Genomic DNA, 27,381 nt, shown 5'->3' on the forward strand with positions numbered 1-27,381 from the left:
AATATAATATAAAACAAGAGGGTTTTATGGTTTTAAGTTCCACACTTTGATCAGAGTGGAAAAGATCTTTAAAGATTTCTATCATAGATGTTTGTCCTTTAATGCTGATAGAGCCATCACATTTAGACTCAATCATTATAGGCTACTTATGAAATGTCATGAAGGAAAATAAATATGGGAAGAGCAGCTGGAGTAGATCAATCATACATAGAGGCAACAACATTTTGAAGGTGTTGAGGCCCAGTTTTCATAGTACCTGATTGTAGAGAGAATATCAAAGGTTTGGGAAAAATCTCAGACCTCATAATTATGGAGAGAAAGTTACTAAAAATGCCAATAAATATCAATCCATATGCCTACTTTCCCATCTCTATAATTTTTTAAGAAGAATTTGGTGAAAATATGAGAGGGGAACAAGCAGGCTTTCGAAAAGGGTATTTTACAACAGACCAGTCATCCATGGGGCAGCTAGGTGGCAAAGTGGATAGAGCTCTAGGCCTGGGGTCTGGAAGACTCATCTTTGTGAGTTCAAATCTGGCCTCGCATACTTTCTAGCTATGTGGCCCCAAGTCACCTAACTGTTTGCCTCAGTTTCCTCATCTATAAAATGAGCTGAAGAAGGAAAGGACAAGCCATTCCAGTATTTTTGTTATGAAAACCTCAAATGGGGTCATGAAGAGCCTGACATGACTGAACAACAACAATGAATCAATCCACATGCATCTATTAAGAGAATGCTCAGCGGGGCAGCTAGGTGGCGCAGTGGATAGAGCACTGGCCCTGGATTCAGGAGGACCCGAGTTCAAATCCGATCTCAGACACATAACACTTACTAGCTGTGTGACCCTGGGCAAGTCACCTAACCCCATTGCCTAGCCAAAATGAAAAAAAAAAAAGAAAGAAAAGAGATATGCTTAGGCTGGATATGCAAAGACAAAATAAAATAGGCCTTTTCCTCAAGGAGCTTGAAGTCTATCATAGGAGATATGTACAGATAACAGAATAAATATAAAAATATATGTAAATACAAAACGTTTTGCAAATAAAATACCAGATAGTTTTGTTCAATTGACTATCAAAAAGCAGTTGTTTCAGTAGAGCAAAATTCCATCTGGCATGCTCTCCTCAAATAGGGGATCTTCCATAATGTGTCAAAATAAAAAAAAGATGCAACAACAACAGAGATAATATTTGCATTGACCGTATTATTAGTCATGTCGAGTAAAGCACAAAATAAGGAAATAGATGGTCACCAAAGGTATTTGCACCCAGAAGGTATCCTGTGCAGGTGGCACACAGAAGAGGGAATTCCAATAGATGGTAATGTCCTCCAGATGCTCTTCTTTCTGAATTATGGCAGGCTGGTCACCTATGGGGTCCAAGATATTCCTGTTTGTGGATGATAGCGTATTATTTGCATATAATCCAAAGATATTGCAGAGCTTCCTAAAAGAGGTCCATAATTACCCAAAAGAGTTTGGCCTAACCACATGGGGAAAACAAAATAAAACAAATTAAAAAACCCCAAGCAAATAAAAAAGGCTTATTGTCCAGATTGTGATTTGTAGTTGAATGGACAACCTGTAAAACTGGCCCCATCAATACATATATTTTGGACATATAGTGCAAATAGACAATATTCCAGGGCCTAGAATTATATAAGAGGAAAGAGTAGGGAGGATTGTGTTAGGGAAATTGTACAGAATTTTTAATGATCCTGAGCATCTCCTTGAAAAACAAAGGCTTATATTTTTAATAAAAATGTTATATGTTGATCTTATTATATAATACATAATATTATATAGTGATGCTATGAGGTTGTGAATCACTGAATGCCATTATCTCCAAAGCATTAAAGTTGGAGAACAACCAGGTCAATAATATGGACATGAACAGAGTAAATGACATTGTCTTTATAGAATTTCACAATAAGAGGAATGTAAAGTTTTGCCACCACAAAACAGATAAGGGATATGAGTCAGCTGATTCAGAGGTTTCAAGGTTGTGTGAGTTGGGACATCATTATACCGTTGGCAAAAATAGGGTAGTTAAGGGAAGGAGCCAGTTTTAGGGCAAAACAATGTTTAGTTTTAGATGTGTTGAATTTGAGGCAATGGTTCCTGGCTGAACTACCTTAAAGTCATCCTAGACAGATAGTTCTCTTTCTGATGAAAGATTTCCAGAAAAGTTCCTTCCTTGCTGTCAACATTAAGGTGACCTGTCAACAATAATAGACGGGAAGGATAATTTCATTGTTTTGCATATTCTGAGGTACCTAAGGACCATCCCAGGAGTTTGGATCAGCACTACTTTGGTGGGATGGGAAGGAGTATATTAGTTTAGCTTCAGAAAACCTCTAAGCAGGAGAAGCCTTCTCCACCCAGGTCTATATTCCTGGAGTCTGACTCATGGAACCAAATCAAACTGGGGATTCTCTAAAAGGTTTTCTATGTATTGGTAAACCTGGGAAGATCTCAGAATCAGTCTGTATTTCCAGGAATATCTTGGACCTAAGGGCTGACCAGTCCTAAAGAGTATGCTCAAGGTGCTACTGTTAGTTTTAGAGAGAACTTAGGAGACTTTAGAACCACTTATTTTGGGTTTCCCTGCTGCGGGCTGGAGGCCTCACAGCCGGCCTGCTGTGCCACTGGCAGGCACTCAGGGCCTCAGTTGCTGATCTGTGCTGTGGCTAAGAACCTCCCGCTGGCTTGTCCGGGCGCTGCCTGTGCTGGGCTGTGCTCCCCTTTAACTCGAGTGAGACAGACCTTTCCTGAGGTCCTCCTAAGTTATCTCGGGCAGGAAAATTGTTTACCTCATCTTTTCTGTGAGTTCTGTCATTCCAGAATTTGTTTAGAGGCTTCATTTAAAGTTGTTATGAGGGAAACTAGGAAGCACTCAGGCAACTTCCTGACTTTTCTCTGCCATCTTGGCTCTACTCTTAGAGCCATTTTTTTAGTGACCACAGTGTCAAGTCCCTTTTCTCCCCAAGGAGAATAGAAACTCCTTGAAAGCAGCATCTGTTCTTCTTCTGTCTTGTTATCTCTAGAGGCTGGCATGGTGCCTTCCTTGCAAATTTGCTAAGTTTAATAAATGTGAGTTGAATTGAAGTTATTGGGTTAGCGAGATGTTTGGAACTCTCTGGGGATGACATATTGACTTTTCTTAATTTAATAGAGAATATCTTGAGTATAGAAAGTGTTTGATGAATATCTCTTGCTTGATTTGATATGAATACATTTATGTCTCCCTTATATGTTTGTTCTTTTTTGGGTGATTTGGCCACACGGTAAAGAAAGATTTTTTGAGCTGCTAGATCACCAAAATGTTTTTAGACTATTCACGAATTAGCATATTACTTGTAGAATTCCTCAAAATTTTTATCCTCTTATTGTTGCCCTATTGTTACAAACCACACTGGTTCCAGCGAAATTTTCTACTTTCCTCTGAGAAATCCCATCCCAGTGTGTTTGTTCAGCAGGTGTATGTGTGTGTGTGTGTGTGTGTGTGTGTGCTGGTGTATGATCAGGGGATCTATAGATCAATTGAGTTTTTGCACACTTCTTACCCTCCTTCCCTCTGAACATTTGATGAAATTACAGGATGTTAGGGACCAAGTAACAGAGACAAGGTGGTGTTAACTTCCTAAAGGAAATGGAAAGCAGTGTTTATACTTCTTCAGGAAAAGTGACTAAGTTCTTTAGTCAACTCCTTGATGTCTTTATAGAATGGGATGCCTAGCCAGCCTTGGCTGGAGGATCGGCCAAGGCCATGGTGACCTTTGAAAAGAAGATGCTCTCTTAGGGAGTTAGTTGAAACAGGAGGAGCTCTGTCAGTGGAGAAAAAGAAGAGAGGAGAGAAGAGGAGAGAGAGAGAGAGAGAGAGAGAGAGAGAGAGAGAGAGAGAGAGAGAGAGAGAGAGAGAGAGAGAGAGAGAGAGAGTACTCTGAGTTGGTAATAGCCTATAGAAGATATGTTTTACGTGATAGCACATGTATAACCTATATCAAGTTGCTTACCATTCTAGGAAGAGGGGAGGGGTGGGAGGGAGAGAAATTTAGAACTCAAAATCTTGTAAAAAGAAAAAGCTAAAAATTGTCTTGACATGTAATTGGAAAAAAGTAAAATACTATTTAAAAAATAGTCCATGGAAGAAGTAGCCAGCTCTTGAGAAAGAATTACTCTTCAACTTTTCCCTTGCACCAACTGCAAGGCCTAGATGAAAGGTATGATTTCTTTCTCTTCCCCTGCAATGATGCTTGTAATGGAGTAAATTGTTTGGTAGGAGATGTGCTCATCAGAACACAGGACCAGAGAATCCATTGAGACTTGGGCTGGGTTGACAGTTAGCCCTGGCAGTTAAGGGTTGAGTTGTGATGAGTAGTAGACCCAGTGGAGCAATTTGCCCAGTAGAGATGATCCACTCAGGAGCAAGGAGCATGAGGACACCATGAGAAGAGAAAGAACATCAGGGCCCAGAAAGCACTGAAGATGTGATTTGCCCTGGCTACTTATAGTCCCCCAAGTGTCTGCCTCACTGCTATAGTATACACTATATGGTGTCCACTCTTTGCACTGATGTGTGTTTTGGGGAAAAAATGTCCTTAGTTTATGGGGAGAATGTTTTGTGACTGTGGTTCATGCTATGCCATTTTTGTAACAATCTTTACTTTGAGCCAGCTGTGCCTACTGATTGACAGTTGAAGGTAAGTCCATTGGGAGGAGGTTATAGACCATAGTTTTTGGGGTGTGGATCTATAGAATAGACTACACCTTAGGCTAGTCACTTTCTATGGGACCTAACCCATGGGCTCAAATTATGGGCGTAGGTGCTGCTACATCAATACTAATATTACTAATAATAACTAATATTTATATAATTCTTTGAAGTTTGCTAAGAAATTTGTAAATATTTTCCTATTTTATGCAATAGTTCACTGAGCCTAAGGTGTTTTGTAACAGCTTTATAAAGTAGGTGCTACTAATAATGATAATAAAATAGTAACAACAATAAAGAGAGCTATCATTTCTACAATTCTTAAAGTTTGCAAAGGATTTTACGTATGTTAACTCATTTTGATCCTTCCAACAACCCTGTAAGATAGGTGCTATTATTATCCCCATTCTGCAGATAAGGAAATTGGGAAACAAATTAAGTGACTTGTTCAGAGACACAGCTAGTAAGTATCTGAGACAGGATTCAAACTGAGGTCTTCCTGATCCTAAGTCCCTGTATCTATGAATTTTCATGCTTGGCTGCCTCTCAGAGTGAAGAACCTGAGGTTTAGTAGGATTGCATGCCTTGGCTATAGTTGCACGCTATAGCCAACTCACACACTATGTATAACACAAGTTGTTCAGACTCAAAGTCCAGTGCTCTATCCAACCTACCATGCTGCCTCCTGACCTAGGGAGTTGAGATGGCTGGAAGAAGCATTTGGGGATTTATAGAGAGAGAAAAATAAGGAGCCAGCTGGGGCTAGGCATTGACTCAAAAACTTTAAAAATAAAATAGATTATTAGTCATTTGTGCCACTGGGCTGTGTTCTTGCCTATACACAAGGAAAAGAACTAGATAAGCTCTTTAGCTTAGAAAATAACAAAGGGGCTATATATGTCTTCTATCTTAGATGAAAAGCACTAAATAGAAATACTCATATTATCGATTAAAAACTTAGATTAAAAAGGAAAGGGCAAATTATTTACCCATGTTAATCTTTTAAATTTTGCTTTATTCAACTTAAACAGGACCATATGGAAATGATTTCCATTAAAATCTGTTTTCATATTTTCCCATATAATAATTACAAACATAATTTACAGCCAGTTCTGGAGTAAAATATGACTTGAATGTCAAAATATGTAACTATTTAGCAATCAAGTACTATAACTACTGAAATATTTTATGCAGTTATGAAAGTCTGCCAGTTATAAAGACCGTGTGGTTGGACTGACCTGTTCAAGAGATGGAGATAGGAGTAGACTTTTAAATTTTGATCTACCACAAAAAGAATTTAAAGTAATGATATTGAGTAAACTAGATTAACATGTACTGTAATGTGTAACACAGCAGACTATAGTAGGGGCCAGAAACTTTTGGCACTAATGCTAAATATGTCGAGCTAATTTTCATTGGCAAGCAGGCAGCTGGCTACCCTGATGCTTCTCTCTCTCCTGCTTGTAAGAACATTTGACCATTCTCTGCAAGAGTTAACAACACCCTTCTGACCTATTCACCAAGACAAGTGAGTGTTTGGTTAACATATGCCAAATCTCAGCCTACCACCTGATACATTTTAATGATACCATTAATAAATGACAATTAGAAAGAACTTTATATACATATATATATATGCACTTCTCTAAGAAACTTTATAAGGCAAGAAGTGGAAATATGATTATTGCAGTTTTGTAGATGAGGAAACAGGCACTTAGAGATGAAGTGACTTTCCCAAGGTCACACAGTCAGGTGGCAGAGTCAGGATTGAAGCCAGCCATCTGGCCGTAGCAAGGCTCTTGCCACTATTCCACAATCCCTTCTCTGACCTAATAGAAGGCAAAAAGATAAAACAACTGGTGCATCTATTTTGAAAGATTGCTAAGTTCTGGTCCACAATACTGTATCTCCTTGTCCTAAGATGAGTATAATACATTATTATTAACATACATAATAATATGGATTACTCACATTTATATAGCATCCTACATTTTACCAAGTGCACCTAAGCTTCATTCTCTGATTATATTAAATAATACCTAAATTGCTGCTTTACAGAGAAATACAGAAAGTTGCCTGTATACATAATAATTTTCTAGACTGTTGAAAGGCTGTCATTGGGGAAGTCTTTGGCTTACCTATTCATTGCTTTGTTGTGCAGTACCTTAGGGCATCTGTGTGTCATCTCACAATCTGATCAGAACCCTGGGTGGTCCTAGAAAGAACCTAAACTTCTGGGACCCTCTGAAACAGAGTCATGATTGGATTGGACTTGCGGAACAATGGAAGACTATAGGTCCACTGTCTTCCATATCCATCCTTATTGTAATACATCCTTACTGTAATTGTAGGTACCTTTAAACTGAGTTCGGGGTGGGGGAGGAAACATCCTACAGTTTGGCATGTCCCTGATTGGCTTGTATATTTGGTATAGAAATGCAACCAGTTTCCTGGAAGTACTCTTGGCAGACTAAATGAATATTCAGTGATAGTTTGATTGAATGATACGTGACAGTAGAAATCACTTCCTGAACAGATGCCAAAGTAAGTGAAAACAGACATTATTAAGAAATCTGTTTTAAAGACAGGATTAAATAAATAACAAAAATATCTTCTGTTGTGTGTGTGTGAATGTGCATTACCGTCACTAAATAAGTGCCGTTCCAAGCCAAGCCATTCATTTGAGAAGATACTGACAAAATCAATGCAATGCATTGTGTCTGTGTTGTATATACATGCTCGCAATGTCAAGAAGAAAATGTTTTTCAAACAACCTGCTGTATGTATAAGGTACACTTTCTAAGCACTTATGTTAGAATGGTTAGCATGCTATCCCCAAACAGCTCCTAACATCCTACTACCATCATTTTAACCAGAAATTTATTAAACATTCCCATTTGTCTAGCATCTTAAAGTTTAGAGTTCTTTCTTTAGTTCCATTCTATGAGCTTGATAGTGTTAAGTGATATTATATCCATTTTACAGATGAGGTTAACTACTACAAATTGTGACCAAAAACTAGCAGTAATTCTCACCTAAAACAAAACTCAGGGATACATATTACATTAATTCCATCAAATCAAATCAAGAAGAAAAAAATAAATGGTTTACTAAATTGGATTCAGATGGGAATCTTGTGGAGAAAGGAGATGACTTGAAATTCTTTGCAGCTCTGATTTCAGGTAAACTAGATTCTCCTATATACAGTAGGATAGAAACCATATGAGGCACTCTAGCAACATGTGAGAGATTGATGTTGTAATTAGCACATCCGTGGCTGGGGGTGGGGGGTGGGGGGGATGGTTCCCTTTGTAAAAGGGAAAACAACAACAAGGTAATACTGGAATTTCTGACAGCTTGAGCGAATGTAGCAGTTGTGACCATGATACTATCATCCCTGGGCACTGGAGAAAGTCCACTTGTGGGCTAGAGGCTCTTCACATCTGCTCTGAAAAAAAGGCAACAGAAGATATGCAGTTCTGTAAACCATGCCATCTCTTCACTTTAAAAAGAGAGCAGAAATAACTTATAAAGACACATTGCTAAATTCTATCACTGTTGCAAAACCAGTTGCCATATAATGTATGACATACATAAACATGCAAACACAGACACAATGCATTGCATTGATTTTGTCAGTATCTTCTCAAATGAATGGCTTGGCTTGGAATGGCACTTATTTAGTGATGGTAATGCACATTCACACACACATACATACATCTAGAGTCCTGAGTTATTAATTAAATTTGAGGTAGAATTTATTTCCTTAGTCAAAGCATTTGTATGAGTGTGTGGTGTGTGTGTGTTCAACATTGGGCTACTTTCTGTGAAGATAAAGAGCATGGATATGATTAAATCTCGTCAGGACAATAAAACCATATATGCTGGCTCTTCTTCTTCTTTTTTATTAATTTATTTTTAGTTTTCAACAATCACTTCCATGCACTTTTGAGTTTTAAATTTTCTCCCCCTGCCTCCCCTTCTCCCTCCCCAAGATGGCGTGCAATCTGATATAGGCTCTACATATACATTCCTATTAAACATATTTTCACATTAGTGATGTTGTAAGGAAGAATTAGAGCCAATAGGAGGAACCACAAGAAAGAGGAAACAAAATAAAACAGAATTTTTAAAAAAAAGCAAATAGTCGGCTTCGATCTGCATTCAAACTCCATAGTTCTTTCTCTGGATGTGGATAGCATTTTATGTCATGAGACTTTTGGAGATCCTTGCATTGCTGAGAAGAGCTAAGTCTATCAAAGTTAATCATCACACAACGTGGCTGTTACTGTGTACAACGTTCTCCTGGTTCTGCTCACTTCACTCGGCATCAGTCCATACAGGTCTTTCCAGGTATTTCTGAAGTCCACAATTTTTATCTTTTTTTACTCAGTCCCTTAGAAAGAGTAGGGAAGTGGAGGGAGAGTCCTTTGAGGATGAGAGTTTTTCAGTCTTCAAGACTCTTTGAAGGATCCATCATTTCATGTCTGTGGATGCTCCCACTCCCTTTGCAGACTACAGTTGTCTAAACTTTAGTAGACATACAGTCATGGACTTCAATCTCAGTTTTTTGTTGTTGTTGTTAAGTCATTTCAGTCGTGTCTGATTCTTTGTGACCTCATTTGGGGTTTTCTTGGCAAAGATACTGGAGTGTTGGCCATTTCCTTCTCCAGCTTGTTTTACAGATGAGGAAACTGAGGCAGACAGGGTTAAGTGACTTGCCCAGGGTCACACAGCTAGAAAGTGTCAGAGGTCCAATTCAAACTCAGGGAAAATGGCTCTTCCTGATTCCAAGCCCAATGTTCTATCCACTGCACCACCTAGCTGCCTTTCAGTATTTAAAGCGACCTCAACTAAAGGTCATTTGGGCCAATTCTTTCTGGAATAGGAATTCTCTTACAAAAAATTCTGGGAAGTGGTTATTCAGCCTTTGTTGGAAGATTTCCGATGAGCCGAAATGTATCATCTCTCATGCCACTTTGGGGCAGCTCTGTAAGGAAGTTTTCCTTACACAAAACAAATAGCTGCCTCCCTGTTCCTTATGTCCACTGTTCCTGGCTCTTCCCTTGGGGGCAACACAGGTCAGGTCTAAGCCCTCTTTATAAGCCAGCCCTTCAAATACTTGAAGATAGCTGTTATGTCCTTTACCTGAGACTCCTCTTGTTCAAATTAAACACCGCAGGTTCCTTCAATCAAATCAAAAGCACTTATGAAGCACCTACTGTGCTCCAGACTCTTTGCTGGGTGCGGGGGCCAGCACACAGAGATGCCAACAATGAACAGTTCCTGCTCTCAAGGATCTCCTTGATATTCTGTTGTGCTCATATACCATAGTTTCTAACCTTTCATCATCCTAGAGATGTGGAGTGGAAAAAATGCTGTACTCAGAGACTTGTGTTTATATTTTGCCACTAACATTACTTACTTCCTGTGAGACTATGGGTAAGCCAATCAGTTTCCTCAGCTTTATGATGGGTATAATAATACTTGCAGTGCCTACCTCACTGCGTGGTGGAGGAGTCCATTATGAGTCCAAAAGTACTGTATCCCTGCTTCGCACTTCATCGGTTTACCAATGTTCTTCTGAAAACAGGGTGCCTGGAACTGATGTGTTGATACCCTTCAGGTGGTATTAGGTACTAAGGACAGAGTTATGCAGACTACATGATACATAATAATCAGAAAATAAATAAGCCTCAAAATAAAAAAAAACAACAACAGAAAAAAATCTCAAAAGAATAGCTGAAAGAAGCCCTTATCAGCTTTCACATTATTAGTAAACAACACCTTGGCAGTCCTTATCAGCAACCATGTTATTAGCAAACAACACCTTGGAGGAGATTAACAGGTAGCTGAGAGCAAGAAAATAGAGGCTACAAATGCTTGGGAAGTGGGGTAAGGAGAACTGGGAAGGGGAAGGGGAGGGGTATTATCATCAGGAAGTAAAAAAAGGGGGGTGTTGATAAGGGAAGTGGGAAAGCATGAAAGACAAATTCTTTCCTATTTTATAATTTTGTATGAGGCTGTGAACATTATGTGTCAAAAACTGATGGACCCACAGCACATCTAAAGAGAATGACACAGATTATAAATAATGTAGGGATTCAAAGAAGGGAATTAGAGTGTAGGTGAATCCTCAGTCATAGAAAAAAGAAGAAATCCTGAGTACAAAAGTAAATAATTGAGTGGCTGAGCTCCATTAGGATAAGGCTATTATAGAGGGAAGACTGCGGGTTTAAAGACAGGCCCCAAATTAAGGGGTCAAGAAGAGGAACTAGCAAAGGAAAGAGAAGAGAGAAGAAAAGAGTTTCAAGTACGGAAAGTCAAAGAAAAGTAAGGAAAACAGGGACTAATAAGCTTTGGGAGGGCCTTGAGTCATTAGTGACCTTAAAAGGGTAGTTTCATAGTAGTTTTGGAAGCAGAAGTATAATATTTTGCAGTAGGTTAAGAAGAAAGTGAAGGAATAGAGGGGAATATTATGGATGTGTACTGATTTAAGGAGTTGGAGAGTGAAAGCTGGGGGTTAAATAGAAGGGTAGCTAGATAGAGATAGAGCACTGGGCTAGGAATCAGGAAGACTCATCTTCCTGAGTTCAAATCTAGCCTCAAACACTAGCTGTGTGACCCTGGGCAAGTCATTTAACCCTATTTGCCTCAGTTTCCCCATCTGTAAAATGAGATGGAGAAGGAAATGGTAAACCACTCCAGTAGCTCTGCCAAGAAAACCCCAAAAATGGAATCTCGGAAAGTTGTTAACAACAACACAAAGCTAAGGAAGACACTGAGGTTAATGAAAGGGGCTTTTTTTTTTTTAAGCGAGGCAATCAGGGTTAAGTGACTTGCCCAGGGTCACACAGCTAGTGTCAAGTATCTGAGGTCAAATTTGAACTCAGGTCCTCCTGACTCCAAATCCAGAGCTCTATCCACTATGCCACCTAGCTTCCCCTGAAAGGTTTGTTGTTTTTGAAGATAAAGGCCATATTCATATTTAAAAGTTAATGGAAGAGAAATTGAAAACATTAAAGAAAGAGGGGATAAGGGTGAAAGGGGGGTCTCTTTGGATGCAATGGGGTGTGGGAGTGGTTTCAAAACAAAGGAGAAAAAAGTCTATTGGATATGGATGAAGAATTCAGTCAACAAGCATTTATTAAGCACCATACTGTATGCCAGACACTATGCTAAGTGCTAGGGATACAAGAAAAGGTAAACACTCACACACACACACACACACATACACACACACACACACACACACACACACACACACACACACACCCCTCTAAACAGTGCCTGCTCTCAAGAAGTTCATAAATGTGCTGTTTTTTTCTCAGACATCAAGAAATTACCGACAAGTTGCCACCTAAATTACCTTGGTGTGCTCATTGTACGTCCCCTGTAATGAAAACTTGGGAATAAAACAAGAAAACCCTCCATTTTTAAAATGGAATTAAGTCTAACTTAAGATAAATGGATGCATTTATGGGAGGCAGTGCAGGACAGTGGAGAGTATTATATCTGGAGGATTTGGATCTCACCTCTAACACTTAATAGCTGTATGATTATATGCAGTCCACTTAATCTCTTTAACCTTCCATTTCCTCACCTGTATAATGGGTGTAATAACACCTCCAGTTACCTACCTCATAGAGTTGTCATGACAACCCTGTGTGATCATGTATATAAATCCCAAAGGGCTTCATAAAGGTTGGCTATTATTATTTATTATCAAGCCTCTTTGTTATTGTTAGTTTTAAATGTGTGATAATGTGATCAATATGCTTAAAAATAGGGGCATTTTCAATAATATTTGACTATGATCAAATCTATTCATTGCCAGTAAAACATTTATTGAGCATCATCGAGCACAGAATACTATTCATAGAATTGTTTTGGTCTGATAGAATTAGTTTTAGTTTCATGTATTCATTAAGATTCAAATGAGTAGACAGAGTTCTTGCCCTCAGGCAGGTTACAGTATTTTCAAATGAGAAAAAATAGCTAATTGATCAAAAGAAAAATAACGGGAGGAATTTTATATCGTTGAATTGTCCTTGTGTCTTCAACTTTTTCTTTTTGTCCTCTTTTGGAGTGTAACACATTCTTATTTACTGTGGGAGGCAGGCAACTATAGAATCATATGAGAGTTAAAGCCTCAGGCTACTTGTGTTGATTAATCAGGGGAAAAGAATAATGCTGTCTTTTTTTTCTATATAGAACTTTCAGTTTACAATGCAATTTCACATGCATCATCTCATCTGATCTTCATAACGACACCATGGGCTAGGCAATGCAGGGATTATTATTACGATCTTGTAAGAACAGTGTCTACAGTGCTATGTCTCAGGAGGTGAGGCTGGAAAGGAAAGCTAAGGAAGACAATGAGTTTTCTTTAACTGCTACAGAAAAAAGGAGAAGCAAAAAAGGAACAGGATCGCTGCTGAGGTGAATAGGAAAATGATAACTGCCATTACAAGGCAGAAATGCTCAGGGGGATATTGCGGTGCAATTTACCTAGATTTTAACTGAGCATTTGATAAAGTCTTATTCTCTTCTTGTCAAAAGGATGGTTAGAAGTGGCCACAATGAGGGTACAGTGAGCTAGATTTGGAACTAGTGGAGCAACTGGACCCAATGAATAATCATTAATTATTCAAGGTCAACTTGGAAGACAGTCTCCAATGGAGGGCCCCAAGAATCTCTGGGCTAGGCATGGTGGGAGAATGGTAGAGAGGCCTCAATTTGGCATCAGAATATCTGAATTTGAGTCCTTGTTCTGTTTGTTACTCTACCTGTGTAACCTTGGGCAAGAGTTATTTACTGCCTCTAGGACTCAATTACTCATCTGTAAAATGAGACCATTGGACTAGATGACCTTTAGGGCTCCTTCCAACTCTAGACCTGTGACATTATGATCCCATAGAGTCAAGATCCAAAAAGACCTTGAGAGTTCATATTAAACATCGGGCTAAACTGAACAAGATGAACACTAAATGAGAAAAGCATTAAAAGTCTTCCATTAAAAAAATAACTTTGTAAATTCAAAATGAGGACTGTGTGGCTAGAAGCAGTTCATCTAAAGAAAGAAAAGCTCTGAGTTGTTGTTGTTTTTTTTAAGGTATATTGCAAACTCAATATGATTAACAGTGTGACAGCAGTCAAAGAAACTACAGCTATCCCTTCCACATCGCGACTTTCCCCACCACAATTTTGATCTATCAAGGGTTGGCATAAGAAATTAAAAGGGAATTTTTTGGGAGTTTTGCAGAATGACATGCAAATGACACACAAAGGCCAGCAGATTGATCACACAGGAAAAGTTTAGAAATTCAGAAATGCATAAATTATATGTATAGTATTGTATAATATCAAAATATTTTATCTTTTAATATCATAATAATTCAGATTTTTTTCTCTGGTAAGAAAGGGGGCCCAAAACATTTTACTCAAATTTTCCAGATCATGGAGGGGTTCCATACCACTAACCCCCTCAATATGGAACGGATAACTATAATTCTACCCCAAGCTGAACTAAAAACAAAACAAAACAAAACAAAACAAAACATAGCAACCAGGAACAAGAAGGTGAGTATCTTGCTGTCCTCTGCCCTTGTGAGACCACCTCTGGAGTATTGTGTTCAGTTTGAAGCACCATATTTTAGGAAGGAAATCAAGCCAGAGCATGCCCAGAAGAAGGTAAGCAGAATAGGAAAGGGTCTCATGCTACACAAGGATGACTTAAAAGAACTAGGGATGTTAAACCTGGAGAATAGCCATTTTATGGTGGGGTTGGGATGGGACATAATTGCTTTCTTTCAGTATTTGAAGGGTCATTGCCAGAAGGAAAAATAGAGTTCCTCTGTTTGGACCCAGGGAGCAGAACTAGTAGCAATGACTGGAAATGTCATTGACACTAATTTAGGCTTACTATGTGGTAACACCTCTTAACAATTAGGATTTTCAAAAAGTGGACTGAGCTCCCTCATTAGGTAGTGGATTTCCCTTCACTGGCAGTCTTTTCGAAAAGTCTAGATGATCATTTGTTAGCTGTGTTGGAGAAGGAATTCATTTTAAGGTATGAACTGGATTAGATGTCCATTGAGATCCATGGCTGCTCTGAAATGTTATGATTCCAAACCCTACTAAACTGAGGATTTTTAAAAAAGTGACTCACCTAAATTACATAAATAGTAAGTGGCAGAGCCAGGATTAGGATTCAGGTCTACTGACTCCTTATTCCACACAATACAGGGTACACTGTTGGATTGGAAAAGGCGAGATATTATAAAGCTTGTGGGATGGCTTATAGAAAGGCCTAAAGATGAAATCTATGAGCAGAGGCTGCTGCTGATGCAGAGGGTTGCCTGGCTACAGAAACAGACAAATAAATATGTGATAACAAAGTTTACTTCTCATTTTAAGATCTCTAAATTTCTTTTTTTAAAAAATCATTTTACTGATGCTTTTTTCCTTTAAATCATTGTCATTAATCTCCCCTTTCCCCACACCCTTTGAACCCTCTTCCATGACAAAGAAAAACAATTAAACAAAAATATGTGATACAAAAATCTTAGGTGACAACATATACAGTATTCTGTCCTTCACTGTGAGGAAAGAAGTGTGTTTCCTTATCTCTTCTCCAGGACTTCATTGGTTTTTCCATTATTTGGAGTTCAGCTTTAAAAAAAATTATTACAAAACACTAGATTGAAAAATCTAGAAGTTATGCTTATTTCAAAGTTGTTTTATGATATGGAAATAGATGGGGACTAGTCTTTTAGTTATTAAAAAATCTGATTTGGTCCTCTGCATAGTAGGTTATTAAAATTAATTTTTTAAAAGCATCTCTGGAATAAGATATAGAATAAAAAAAGGGGGGACATATTCAGTTGACATTTGGAGACTTTATATATAAATCTTTCATATAAATCTTTCCATGATTCTTCCCTCCTGTCTCTGCTTCTGATTTTCTGGACTATGCCTCAAGTACAGTCTTACCTTAGAACTTCCCTCAACATCTGGGGCTTCTTCACCCTGGAACATCCCTCCAGTATGCCAAGCCCTTCTCCCATCGGTGAGTTCTTCCTGGGGACTCCATTTTGTGAAGGGGCCCAGATCAACTAACCTTAATTCCCTTCATGATTCTGCTTCCGACTTTTTGAACTTTGACACTACATTTCCACTGCTGTACCTTCTCTCCTGCCTCCCACTTTTCAGCTCCCTTTTGCATGTTATCTCTCACCATTAGAATGTAAGCTCCTTGAGGGTAAGGTCTGTCTTCTTGCTTGTATTTGTATTTCTAGTGCTTAGCACAGTCAGTGCCTGGCACATATTAAGTGTGTAATAAATACTGTTGCCTTGCAAATGCTTGTTGTCTTGCTCCCCCCCCTTCATTTTTATTTACATCCAATGCAATAGTATTCTACTATATTTATGAATTGAAGTTGCTCCAGCCATTCATGAATTGAGGGGCATCCACTATGTTTACATTTTTTATTTGCTGCCACACAATGTCCCACTGTTCTTTCCACTTAATCATACTAAAACTCATCAAACATAAATGCTTAGTATGTATAAGGAATTGGGCTAGGTTCTAGGGATAAAAATGTTAAGTAAGAATTAGATTCCACCTTCAAAGAACTTGTTTTTATAAAGCTAGAGTTTTTGCTTTGGTGGTACATATTTTAAAATTGAAACAACGGAGACAAGATTAGCGTGGTTTCTAAGTAAGGATGTCACAAGTTTTTGGGGCATTTCACATTTTTCTTTACAGAAGTATAGGAAGACAGAAGACAGAGAAAGACCGATTATAATTGAGCCATGCCAATGTAAACAAAATGATGGTAACCACCTGAATTAATTTACATATTTGCCACAAAGGGTTTTTCTTTTTCTTTTTTTCTTTGGGGGGCAAGAGGGTTCAGTGACTCGTCCAGGGTCACACAGCTAGTAAGTGTTATGTGCTGAGGCCAGATTTGAACTCAGGTCCTCCTGAATCCAGGGTCTGTGCTGTATGCACTGCACCACTAGCTGCCCCCTTACAAAGGGTTTTTCTATAGAGAATTAGACCAAAAATAAGAAAATTTATTTTAAGATAAAAAGGTCTAGCATATCTAAGGAAATAATAAAAATAAGGTAAGAGTGATAAAAACTTAGCACTTTCAGACTTCAGATTACACGGCAGTAATCATCAAAACTATTTAGCTAAAAAAAAATCAGTGAACACACTAGTTAAGCAAGAGTCAGATGTAATTTAAATCAGTAACAACAAATCCCAAAGTGTTAACTATTGGCAGAAAGCATCCCTTATTTGATAAGAATTGGAGCTTATTTTTGCCAAAAAAAAAAAGGTTTAGACCAGCATATTACACCATTTACCGCAATAAGTTCCAAGGGCAAAAACAATTTAAATAAGAAAGGTCATAGTATAAAAACAATTAGAGGAGCATAAGGAGAATGTGCAGGAATCCTTAGCTAAATAATAGAGGTGATCATAAAAGAAAAAATAGACAATTTCTACTATACAAAATTAAGAACAAAGTTAATGAAGCAAGTAGAAAAAAATGAAGTTTTCAATTAAGAAAGAATATTTGCATTGAATATATCTGATAAAAGTCTGGTATTAAAAAATATTGCGCACTAACACAAATACAGTGTTCCAGAAGTCTTAGTGCAGTTTTAAGTTTCAATAACTAGGAATTTTCAGAATATCTGCACTATCTAAGGGTAGAGATGAAAACCCTTACTTATGATTCAGAGGGAGCAGAGTTTTTTATTGATTCAGTCAATCAAAGGTGTAAATAAAGTGGGAGTTTGTGCTTTATCATTGGATAAAATCAGATGATATGACAGAGGGGATGTGGGGCTTCTTTGAAAACAAAAACAAAAGCAAAAACAGATACCTCTGGGCCTTTGCATATTCCAGTGCTCCTCCAGGGCATGAATTGAGTAGTAGTGAAGGGAACTGCTCTAGAAAAGAGGATTGTGTGAGCTTTAGCTCTCTCTCTCTGTCTCTGTTTGCCTCTGTCTGTCTCTCTCTGTCTCTCTGTCTCTCTCTTTCCTTCTCCTTCTTCCAAAGGACAATCTTATGCATCTAGAAGAAAAGTCAGAAGATGTGAACTTCCCATTGGTAACAGTGTACCTTTAGCAGCAGGGACTGATGATAGGGACACACACTGAGAACAAAGTGAACCCACCAAGGGAAGGCATCTTAAGGCACTGACCATCAGAGCCAAGCAGAAAGCTACGTCTAATGGAAAAATGAGGGCTCCTCAAAGGAAGAAAAGGATTTCTAATAAATAGGAGCTGAGAGTGGTCCTCTTGGACATTTTGTTGTTTTTCAGTCATTTCATTTGTATTCAACTGTTTGTGACCCCATTTGGGATTTTCTTGGCAAAGATACTAGAGGGGTTTGCCATTTCCTTCTTCAGCTCATTTGGCAGATGAGGAACTGAGGCAAACGGGGTGAAGTGACTTGCCCAGGGTCACACAGCTCTTAAGTGTCTGAGGCTAGATTTGAACACAGGAAGATGAATCTTCTTGACTTCAGGCTTGGCACTCTGTGCATTATGGCGCCATCTAGCTGCCCCCCTTGGGCATAGGTGATCTCTAGGCTGGCGTCTACTTCCTCACCTGGGTGTAATTGCCAGAGAATATCTCCGACCTTTGAGAGATTGTTTTGTACCAACTGTTTTTATTGCACCACCTTAATAAATACCAGTTTCTAGAAGCTAATTCACTCAGACTGGCTAATTGACACTCACTGAGGAACACACAGACGGATACGAATGATAGTGCTAGAAAACTTATTAGGGTTTCCCCATAGAGCTCTGAGGGGAGGAATAGCTGACCTCGCCCAAACAGTTAAATGTTCCTCACTAGGAGCTCTCTGTATCAATTAGATCAAAGGTCCTGTCAATCTCTTAACGTTCACTGTCTCGTTCTTTTTCTCCCTCTCCTTCTGCTTCTCCTCCTTTTTCTTTCTCCATCCCTCCTATTCTCCAATGAAGAAAGAGTTAAAGGATATATTTACCAAGAAGTTGATCATAATCTCCCTGAGGGCATGAATTGTGTTTCTATGCATCCTTGAATCTCTGATGCCTGGTCCAGGTATTTTATAAATATTTATTGAGATAAATTGGGAGGATGGTGGTGTTATCCATGGAACTAGAAAAGGTAAGGGGAAAGCCAAGTTTCAGGAAGAAGATGGCGTTTGAACATGTTATAATAACCACATGAATAATAACAGAATCATGAAGTTTTAGACCTGGAAGGCAACTTATTGATAGGCTGGTCATGTTATTGGTGAGGAGATTGAAATTCACACAGGTAGAGTGATTTGTTTTAATCACATAGCTACAGGAACTGGATCTCATGCTCACTTCCAGGGCAGTGTTTTCCCATAATACTCTGCTGCCTCCTCCCATATCCTAATAAATAGCGCATGCATTTTTGTAGTAAAGCCACTTGCTTTCATTAGAACTTCTTAGTGTCAGTCATGTCTTTTTGAACTGTATGGCTAGCTGAACTTTAGTCAAAAGCGAATGCTGATTCTAAAGTACATATTTGTCTTTTAGATTTTAAGAGCCTTTTTTGGTATATGTCAATATAGCAAATTCAGCAATTACAAATAAAAATTTTCATGTCATAATAATAAAAAGTTTCAAAGGACCCAGAATATACAGATACAGTTATATAGAGAGAGACCTATATCTTTTGACTACACACACAGACACACACACACACACAATCTTAATTGCTGTTGTGTTCCAATTATAGTGTTAGTACACTCGGGAATATTGTAAGAATGAACATTTATTTCATGTTAGTTACTTTTATGATTGCCTTTCAGTTTTCTTAGCTAACATTAGTTTGATGGCAGTAAGTAATTGTTATCTATGGTGTGTCAAAAAGAAATCAGATACCCTAAAGAGCTAATGTTATTTTAATTTTTTGTATTAGGTTTCATAAACTTGAGAATCCCATGTTGAAATTTTTATGGGCAGCTAGGTAGTGTAGTGGGTAGTTAGGATAATCCAAGTTCAAATTGGGCCTCAGATACTTATTAATTGTGTGACCTTAAGCAAGTCACTTAACCTCAGTTTTCTCATTTGTAAAATGGGGAATGTTGATAATATTTACCTCCTAATGATGTTGTGAATATAAAAGAACAGTCGTAAAACATTTAGCTCAATATCTGGCATGTAGTGTTATATAAATATTAGCTACTGTTATTAACTAGTTGCCATATAGGGTATATTTTAAAATATAAAATAGCCTGAACAGTTACTATAATTTGCATTTTTCGGATTAGATTTCATGAATTATGGAATCCCATGTTGAGATTTTTATGATTATGCATATTTGTATTTTTATTAGCATGTAATCTATAATGGTCTATGTGGTATATTATGATAAAAATAAATTAATGTTTTGGGGGGGTTATCTTAACTTCAGATTTCTCAACTTTGGAAGGTTTAAACCTATAAGTTGGAATAAAGTAGCCATATAATTGTGAAGGCAGCCTTGAACTTACACCTGAGTTTGCATTCCAGCTCTGCTGTTAGCTTTGTCGTTGTGGGCATGTCATTTCTCTTCTATAGGCCTTAGTTTCTTTATTTGTTAAATGAAGGAATTGGCTTCTAAAGTTTATTCCTCTGCTACTATGATTACTTCGTATAATATACAGACACATAGATCTAAAGTTATTTTCGATTGTGTGACAAACGTGCAGTCCTTCATATATGAAAATGAAACCGTATGTGTTTTGAGCTGATATTCTAGAAGTGGTGATAGATTTACTTCAAATCATCAACATCCTTTTCCTTTGATCTCCTTGTGACTGTGGAGGCAGTCTGTGACTTCAGAACAGCCTATGGGGAGGTCATTCTGAAAATGGTGGCCACATTCACACCAGAATCTAAGTAAGTGAGAGAAACAAGATAAAAAATCGCATATTAAGGATTAATTTCATGAGGTAGTGAAATAAATAGAAATCATGAAAATAGTAGCTACATGTTTCATCCCTACAAACATAAATCTGAGACATAGCTATCTTTTTGCTCGGACTGTCCCACATGCATAGAATAGTCTTGCCACCTTCTCCTCTTGCCAAAACTTCTCTCTCCCTCAAGACCCAGTTCAGGAGTCATTTTCTCTTTGAAACTTCTCCCGATCTGTTTAGGTGGCAGTGACTTCTCTTCAAATTTTGCATAGCCTTTTGTTTGGACATTGTTTTAACTTCTTATATCTGCATTTTACTATGGTTATGCGGAATGTACTTAATCCTTACCCCACACCCAAATATATTATAGACAACTTGAGGGGAGAATTTGTCATATTTCATTTTTACATCTTAGGACCTAAGATAATGCTTTGCATACAGCAGGCTTCGTGTATAATAATTGAATCAGAGTGTAAGGAATTTGTTAAGTTGAGAGGATGATGGTGTAATCAATGGAAATAGAATTCTTTATGAACGGAGATAACAGCAACCTATTTGCAAAAATGTTAAGAAGACAAGCTAATATATGTAGCTGAAAATATTGTAATGATAAAATGTTGATTAATAATTTCCCAGGTTCCCTTCTCCCCCAAAGCAACACACATTGTTTTACACCAATCAATTAAATATTTATTGAATGCTTAGCATGTGCCCAACATTATCCTAGGTGTTATGTGGAATACAAAATAAGTTAAGATCTGTTTTTTCCCCTAGAAGGATATTAAAATCTGTGTGAGAAAAATAACACTAACAGACAAGACAATTAGAGTACGATGTAAGTAAGTATATAATAGGGTCTGATTGTGTGGTACAGACCATGAGTGTTGCAGAAATCAGAGAAGGTACTGATGAGTGTGGGTTGGAGTACTGACTTCCATTCACATAGCTACTTAAAGGTTACAAAACCTCTCTCTCACAATAGCATACGAAGTAGGTAGAATAAATCCTATTATCACTATTTTACAGATAAGGAAATTAAGATTCAAGGAGGAAGTGTCTTGCCCCGTGATCATACGGCTAGTACTAAGTCTAGTATAGTGGACAAAGTTTGTTTTGGACTGGGGAGGGACAGTGAGGCTGGTTTTGAGCTGGGCTTTGAAAGACAGGCAGGAAAGGGTGGACTGGAAGGAGGTTTGGTTCACTTTCTCACTCTAAGAGGCTAAAATCCTACTAAGATAGGGCGAGTTAGAAGGTTGAAAATAGCCGTTACTTTTCAGTGGATATTCACCAATTTTTTTTTAAAATTCGGAAAAGAGGTGTCTCTTTCTATTATGGGATAACATATAAAAAGATTGTTTTTTGCTGATGTTGTGAATTCTCATTCCCTCCTTTCCCAATGTAACTCAGGTGTAATGTCTTTGCTGAGGCCACTTCTCTTGGACGTTGTCCCAACTATTCAACAGACCGCTGCCCTGGCTCTTGGGAGACTGGCTAATTATAATGATGACCTTGCAGAGGCTGTCGTAAAGGGAGACATCCTTCCACAGCTCGTTTATTCATTGGCTGAACAGAACGTAAGGACTGCTACTTTTCAAATAAGCAATGTATACCTATGTTAAGGCCACCAGGTCCTATTTACAGAGGGTCCAAGTGCATATGGAAAATGAGTTGATGAAAGTTGGAGGGTATTAGAATTCTTAGGTCACCACCACTTAGCCTTCTCTTCTCTGGACTGTTAGTAATTGTCCTTAAGCATATGAAGGGTCATCGACTGGAGGATGGGGAGTCGTTTTTCTCCATTACTATTGAGTGTTGTGAGGAAATGGCTTTAAATTGCTGTAGGAAGTTAGTGAAGTAGAACTTCCTGAGAGTGAGCAGTGAAAAAAATGGCTTTGACTGAGGGTATTGGAAGGCTTGGAGCAATCACATGATGTGCCTGGGGAACACGAAGTATGGTTAAAGTAGCCATCAGGGTCATCGAGGTAGGGGAAAAGAGGCAGCCCGAAGGGAGGAGATATCACAGAATGGCAGACACACATGCACAGAGTTGGGGAAGAGGGTGTCTGTTATTCATGCATGGGCACCCTACTTGCAGCCTATCCTTCACTAGTAACAATGGCAGGTTTATTTGCTGATGGTGTAGAAGAGAGTCCCAGGCCTAAATGGAGGATTACATAATAGTGCCCCTTTTTTATCCTGTCTTCTCTCTATGTGTCTCAGGATCACTGTGAGGTCCCAGCCTCCTGGTCTCCATAACAATGGAGGGCTTTCCCATGCATGATGCTCTGATTTGTTGTACTCTTTTTTTTTTCCTGCTTTTTTAATGAGGCAATAGGGGTTAAGTGACTTGCCCAGGGTCACACAGCTAGTAAGTGTCATGTGTCTGAGGCTGATTTGTTGTACTTTTAAGCATGATTATGGAGGCTAAGGAATCATTTTCCCCAGTTATCTTTAAGAGTTGATCACCATTTGTCTGAAATGGTTTTGAGGAAATGACTTCTAAATATAGATGAAAAGATCTCTGAATCTCTGTTTTATCTCTGTTAATTTCCCCATACATAGGAGAGGAAGGGCTAAAGAGGTTTAATTTATTAAATTGGTTCTTATTGTATCACCCAAATTTGCCAAGTTAGGAATTAGGGGAGAAAAATCAGAACTGAAAACCAGAAATATCATCTATCACCATCTTCCATTTTGTTCAAACTCTGTGGCATTTCTGAGGTACTCTATTTCTCCCAGTTCTATTTCAGAGGGAAATTTTGTGTAAAAGGGGACAAAGGGAAAATTAAGAATGTTGGGAAAGGAAAGAAATGAAGAAGGGTATGAAGTAGAATAATTGTGTGGGCATTTCAGGTGTAATTGTGTGCTTCTCTGTTCTGAAAATTGTCAACTGCAGGATACTGTCAACTGAAACCAAATGAACTGATTCTCATGCTATGAAATGTATCTTCAGTTCTTACTTTCCAAGTTGTTAAGACACTAAACAATGTTCTACAATGTTCCTCTATTTAAAGCTTTTTTAAAAAGTCCTAAATACGCATTCCACTAAAGAACCAGTAAGAATTCTTCCACTTGTAACCAAATACACCTTAAATTTAACTTATTTTATCATGTAATTAATAACATTAAATATAATCATCTAGGGAATTGATATGGAAAACCCAATTATCAATACCAACCCTCCATAAAACATATCAAAACATTTTGGTTTACATATTTCTTGCTACCAGTGTGTCAAGAAAGGGTCACAAAGAGTCCTACACAACTGAAAAATGACTGAACAGCAAAAATCTGAAGATATTTGTAATATACACATTTCATTTTTTATTTCATTTAAATTTTTTTTTCATTTTAAATTTCATATCTGTAGTTTTTAGATAAATTCAACTTCAGGTAAATGGAAATATTTCCATGCACTTTAATCTAGAAACATTTAGCCATTATAAACATTACAGAAACTTTGAATCTAAAATAAGGTTGTAATTCACCTTTATTCATAGGAAGTAAATAAAATACTATCATTATTATCACTACTTTTTGTGATACCAAGGGTTGTTTTCTAATTAAATATTATCTTCTCTACTACTTTTCATTTTTTAATGAAAATATTTAAATATGAATTTTTCTAATTTCATTTCGTCTGTATTTCTCAGCTGAAGGCTACCTTTATGAATAAATATTTATGAAAAAATTTAAGAAAAGAAAATAATAATAGATTCCTAGTCATAAGAGAAAGGCAGGACTATTTTTAAAAAGAATTGCTTTAAGTCATTTGGATATCTTTTTCTTTCTTTGTCAAAAAACATTATTAGCAAAGCAAAATAATAGTTCTACCTGATTCTTTAAGCAATTTAATAGTAGAAGGTATAAAATGGGATTTAAGGGTTTAAAATATGGTTGTAAAGTTCAGAGGATTATTGGTTTAGAACTGTGAGGTCATTGAGTCAAACCCCCTGATTTTACTGATGTGGAAACTGAGGCTCAATGCTCTTAAACAACTTGCCTAAGGTCATATAGGAAGTAAATAACAGAGACGAGATTTAAACCTAGGTTTTCTGACTCCTAATCCTGTGTTTGTTTCATTGTACTGCACTGTATTTTGCTGTGCATGTTGGCAGTTCTCGTGGGAGAGGATGGTTTTTTCAGATCATGGGGGAGCTTCAGGAAGATTAGTGTGATACCAATGAAAGGCTTATCATACTCTGGGAGACTGAGGGCAACCAAAGTGAACTCGTTAACATCAGTTCACATAGTTTATCTGTTCATGCAAGTGATCTATTGATTTCTTCCTATATTCTTCACATAAATATAATCTCACTGTTTTATTGAAATGTTGGGAATACATTTGATGTCACAATCCATCTGCAATAAAACAGAAACTTAAAAAGTAATAAGAAAAACATTTTTCCTTCTGTTATTGACCGAGGCTAGCTTTAGTTGAAAATTTTTTGATTTTATCGAAATTATTTTGCATACTACTTCTACTTGCAGCATTGAAAAGTAAATTCACTGCCTTATTTTTATGTGTCCTAATAAGAAATTCTAGTAAAAATGTATTTATTTGTGTTCCCTTAGCGTTTCTACAAGAAAGCAGCTGCATTTGTGTTAAGGGCAGTTGGCAAACATTCTCCTCAGTTAGCTCAAGCAATAGTTGACTGTGGAGCATTGGATACATTGGTTATATGTTTGGAAGATTTTGACCCTGGAGTAAAGGAAGCCGCAGCCTGGGCACTTGGGTATATTGCAAGACATAATGGAGGTAATGAAATACTTTTTTTTTTAAAGAGATGATTTGTTGTGTAACTAGAATAGGTTTGGTTAATGTTGAGTCAACCAATTGGTAATAATATTGCTATTTTATTATTTATTTACACATAATACGGTATCATATGGGGGCAGCTAGGTGGTACAGTGGGTAGAATGCCAGGACTAGAGTTAGGAAGACTTATCTTCTTGAGTTCAAATCAGGTGTCAGACACTTACCAGCTGTGTGAACCTGGACTAGTCACTTAACCCTATTTGCCTCAGTTTCCTCATCTGTAAAAAAAGCTGGAGAAGGAAATGACAATCCATTCTAGTGTCTTTGCCAAGAAAACTCCAGAATGGGATCACAAAGTCTGACATGACTAAAAATGACTGAACAACAATAAGGTATCATATAGTTGCATCATACATTGCAGTCCTTATGTCAGCAAAAGTGCTTTTGGTGGGTGTAGGGATAAGGGTAAAGGATGGAGAAGAAATAGAGATGCTCTTCAAAGTTGTTGATTTGTAGGATAACTTACAAGGAGGATTTTATCTATTTGGCTATGTCACCAGGGGCTCTGAATTCTCAGTCACACTTACCCTATGCCTGGCAGCTGTAGAAGGCACCCATTAATCTTAATTACTGGTTCTGAAAAATCCTAGAGGTGTAAGTTGTAGACATTTTGACTCCTGTAGTATTAGCTACAAATAGTAGGAGAAGGACCACTTTGGTGATCACTGTGAGCCAAAATGGATTCTTTACAAACAATTCATGCCAGATTAACTTCAGTTCTTTTATTCTTTGGCAAGGTTATTATCATGAAAATGCTGTGGAAAAATATATTTGAAAAATTGATTCTAAACTGTGACCATGATTAGAGACGTGAGAGTTTGGAGCTGGCTGACTAATACTAGTTACTTGGATCAAGGGATCTAATGGTATACAATGAGACTTTGTTCTTTTGACCTATGATGTTCAATGTTTTTATCAATGATTTAGAAGAAATGGATAAATGGGGGCCCATCACATTTTCCAAGGACACTTAAATTAATTCAATTCAACTAACATTTATTAGGTGACTGTGTGTCAGTCATTGTGCTAAGTTATGGAGATAGCCTGCCCTCAAGGAGCTTACATTCTACTGGGGGAGTAATACAACATTTGTATAGATAAACAAATACAAAGTATGTACAAAGTAATTTTTAGGGAAAGACAGTGCTAATACCTAGCAATGGAGTGGAAATCAGGAAGTCTCATCAATGGGGTAGCACCTGTTTTGTATTTTAAGGAAGCTCAAGATTCTAAGGAATGAAGGCAAAAAGGGAATACATTTAAGACATAGGGATTACTTGTACATGGAGGCCCAACATGGGATTTTGCAAAGGGAAAACAGCCATAAGGTAAGTTTGACTTTGTGCAAGGCAATAGTGTTAAAGAATACTGGAAAAGTAGGTGGGGCCAAATGGTGGAAAGCTTTAAATGCCAGGCTAAGTCATTTCTATTTTATTCTGTAGGCAAATGAAGGAACCATTAGAGATTTTGGAGTAGAAGGGGATGAATTGGTTAGATTTCTGTATTAAGAATTTCACTTTGGGAGCCATGTGGAAGATAGGTTGTAGAGTGACGATCCTAGAAGCCAGGAGAACATAGGAAGTTATTGCAGTAGTCCAGGTAAGGATGTGTGAGTAGAGTCACATTGGAGACTGGCAGACACCGTGGAGGTAGAATTGATTGAATGTGAGGGGTGAAGGGTAGGAGAGAATCAAAGTTGATCCTAAGGATGCAAACCTGAATGAATGAAAGAGTGATAGAGCCATCAATAGAAGGAGAAACCTTTTGAGCAGGGATGATGGGTTTAGTGGAAAATGAGTTCTGCTTTAGCTGTGTGTGGGGCAAGTGGGAGTAGTGTTGGAGATAGACTATCTTCTCATTGCCAACCTGAAGCATGGTCTAGGCTAAGGAAGAATAGTCAAGGACCTAA

General features: G+C 37.7%; 1 protein-coding gene and 1 non-coding gene across 4 annotated transcripts in view; both read left to right on the top strand.

The window, feature by feature from the left end:
- SPAG6 (sperm associated antigen 6) overlaps positions 1-27,381 on the top strand; it is an 84,521-nt gene that overhangs the window by 6,845 nt on the left and 50,295 nt on the right. For 2 of the 3 annotated variants that reach the window (XM_078151941.1, XM_020966904.2), the window contains exons 3-4: positions 22,061-22,227; positions 25,229-25,412. The exons of the other annotated variant lie outside the window; for it this stretch is intronic. In XM_078151941.1, the coding sequence (XP_078008067.1) occupies positions 22,061-22,227; positions 25,229-25,412 (351 nt within the window). The remainder of the gene's footprint in view (positions 1-22,060; positions 22,228-25,228; positions 25,413-27,381) is intronic. 3 annotated transcript variants of the gene reach the window in all.
- Positions 16,371-16,477, top strand: LOC144455181 (U6 spliceosomal RNA). The gene has a single exon (XR_013483887.1). It is a non-coding gene; the product is annotated as a U6 spliceosomal RNA (small nuclear RNA).

This window comes from Phascolarctos cinereus, unplaced genomic scaffold, assembly GCF_003287225.1.
Source record: "Phascolarctos cinereus isolate Bilbo 61053 unplaced genomic scaffold, phaCin_HiC Scaffold_1;HRSCAF=81, whole genome shotgun sequence".
Classification (NCBI taxonomy): Eukaryota; Metazoa; Chordata; class Mammalia; order Diprotodontia; family Phascolarctidae; genus Phascolarctos; species Phascolarctos cinereus.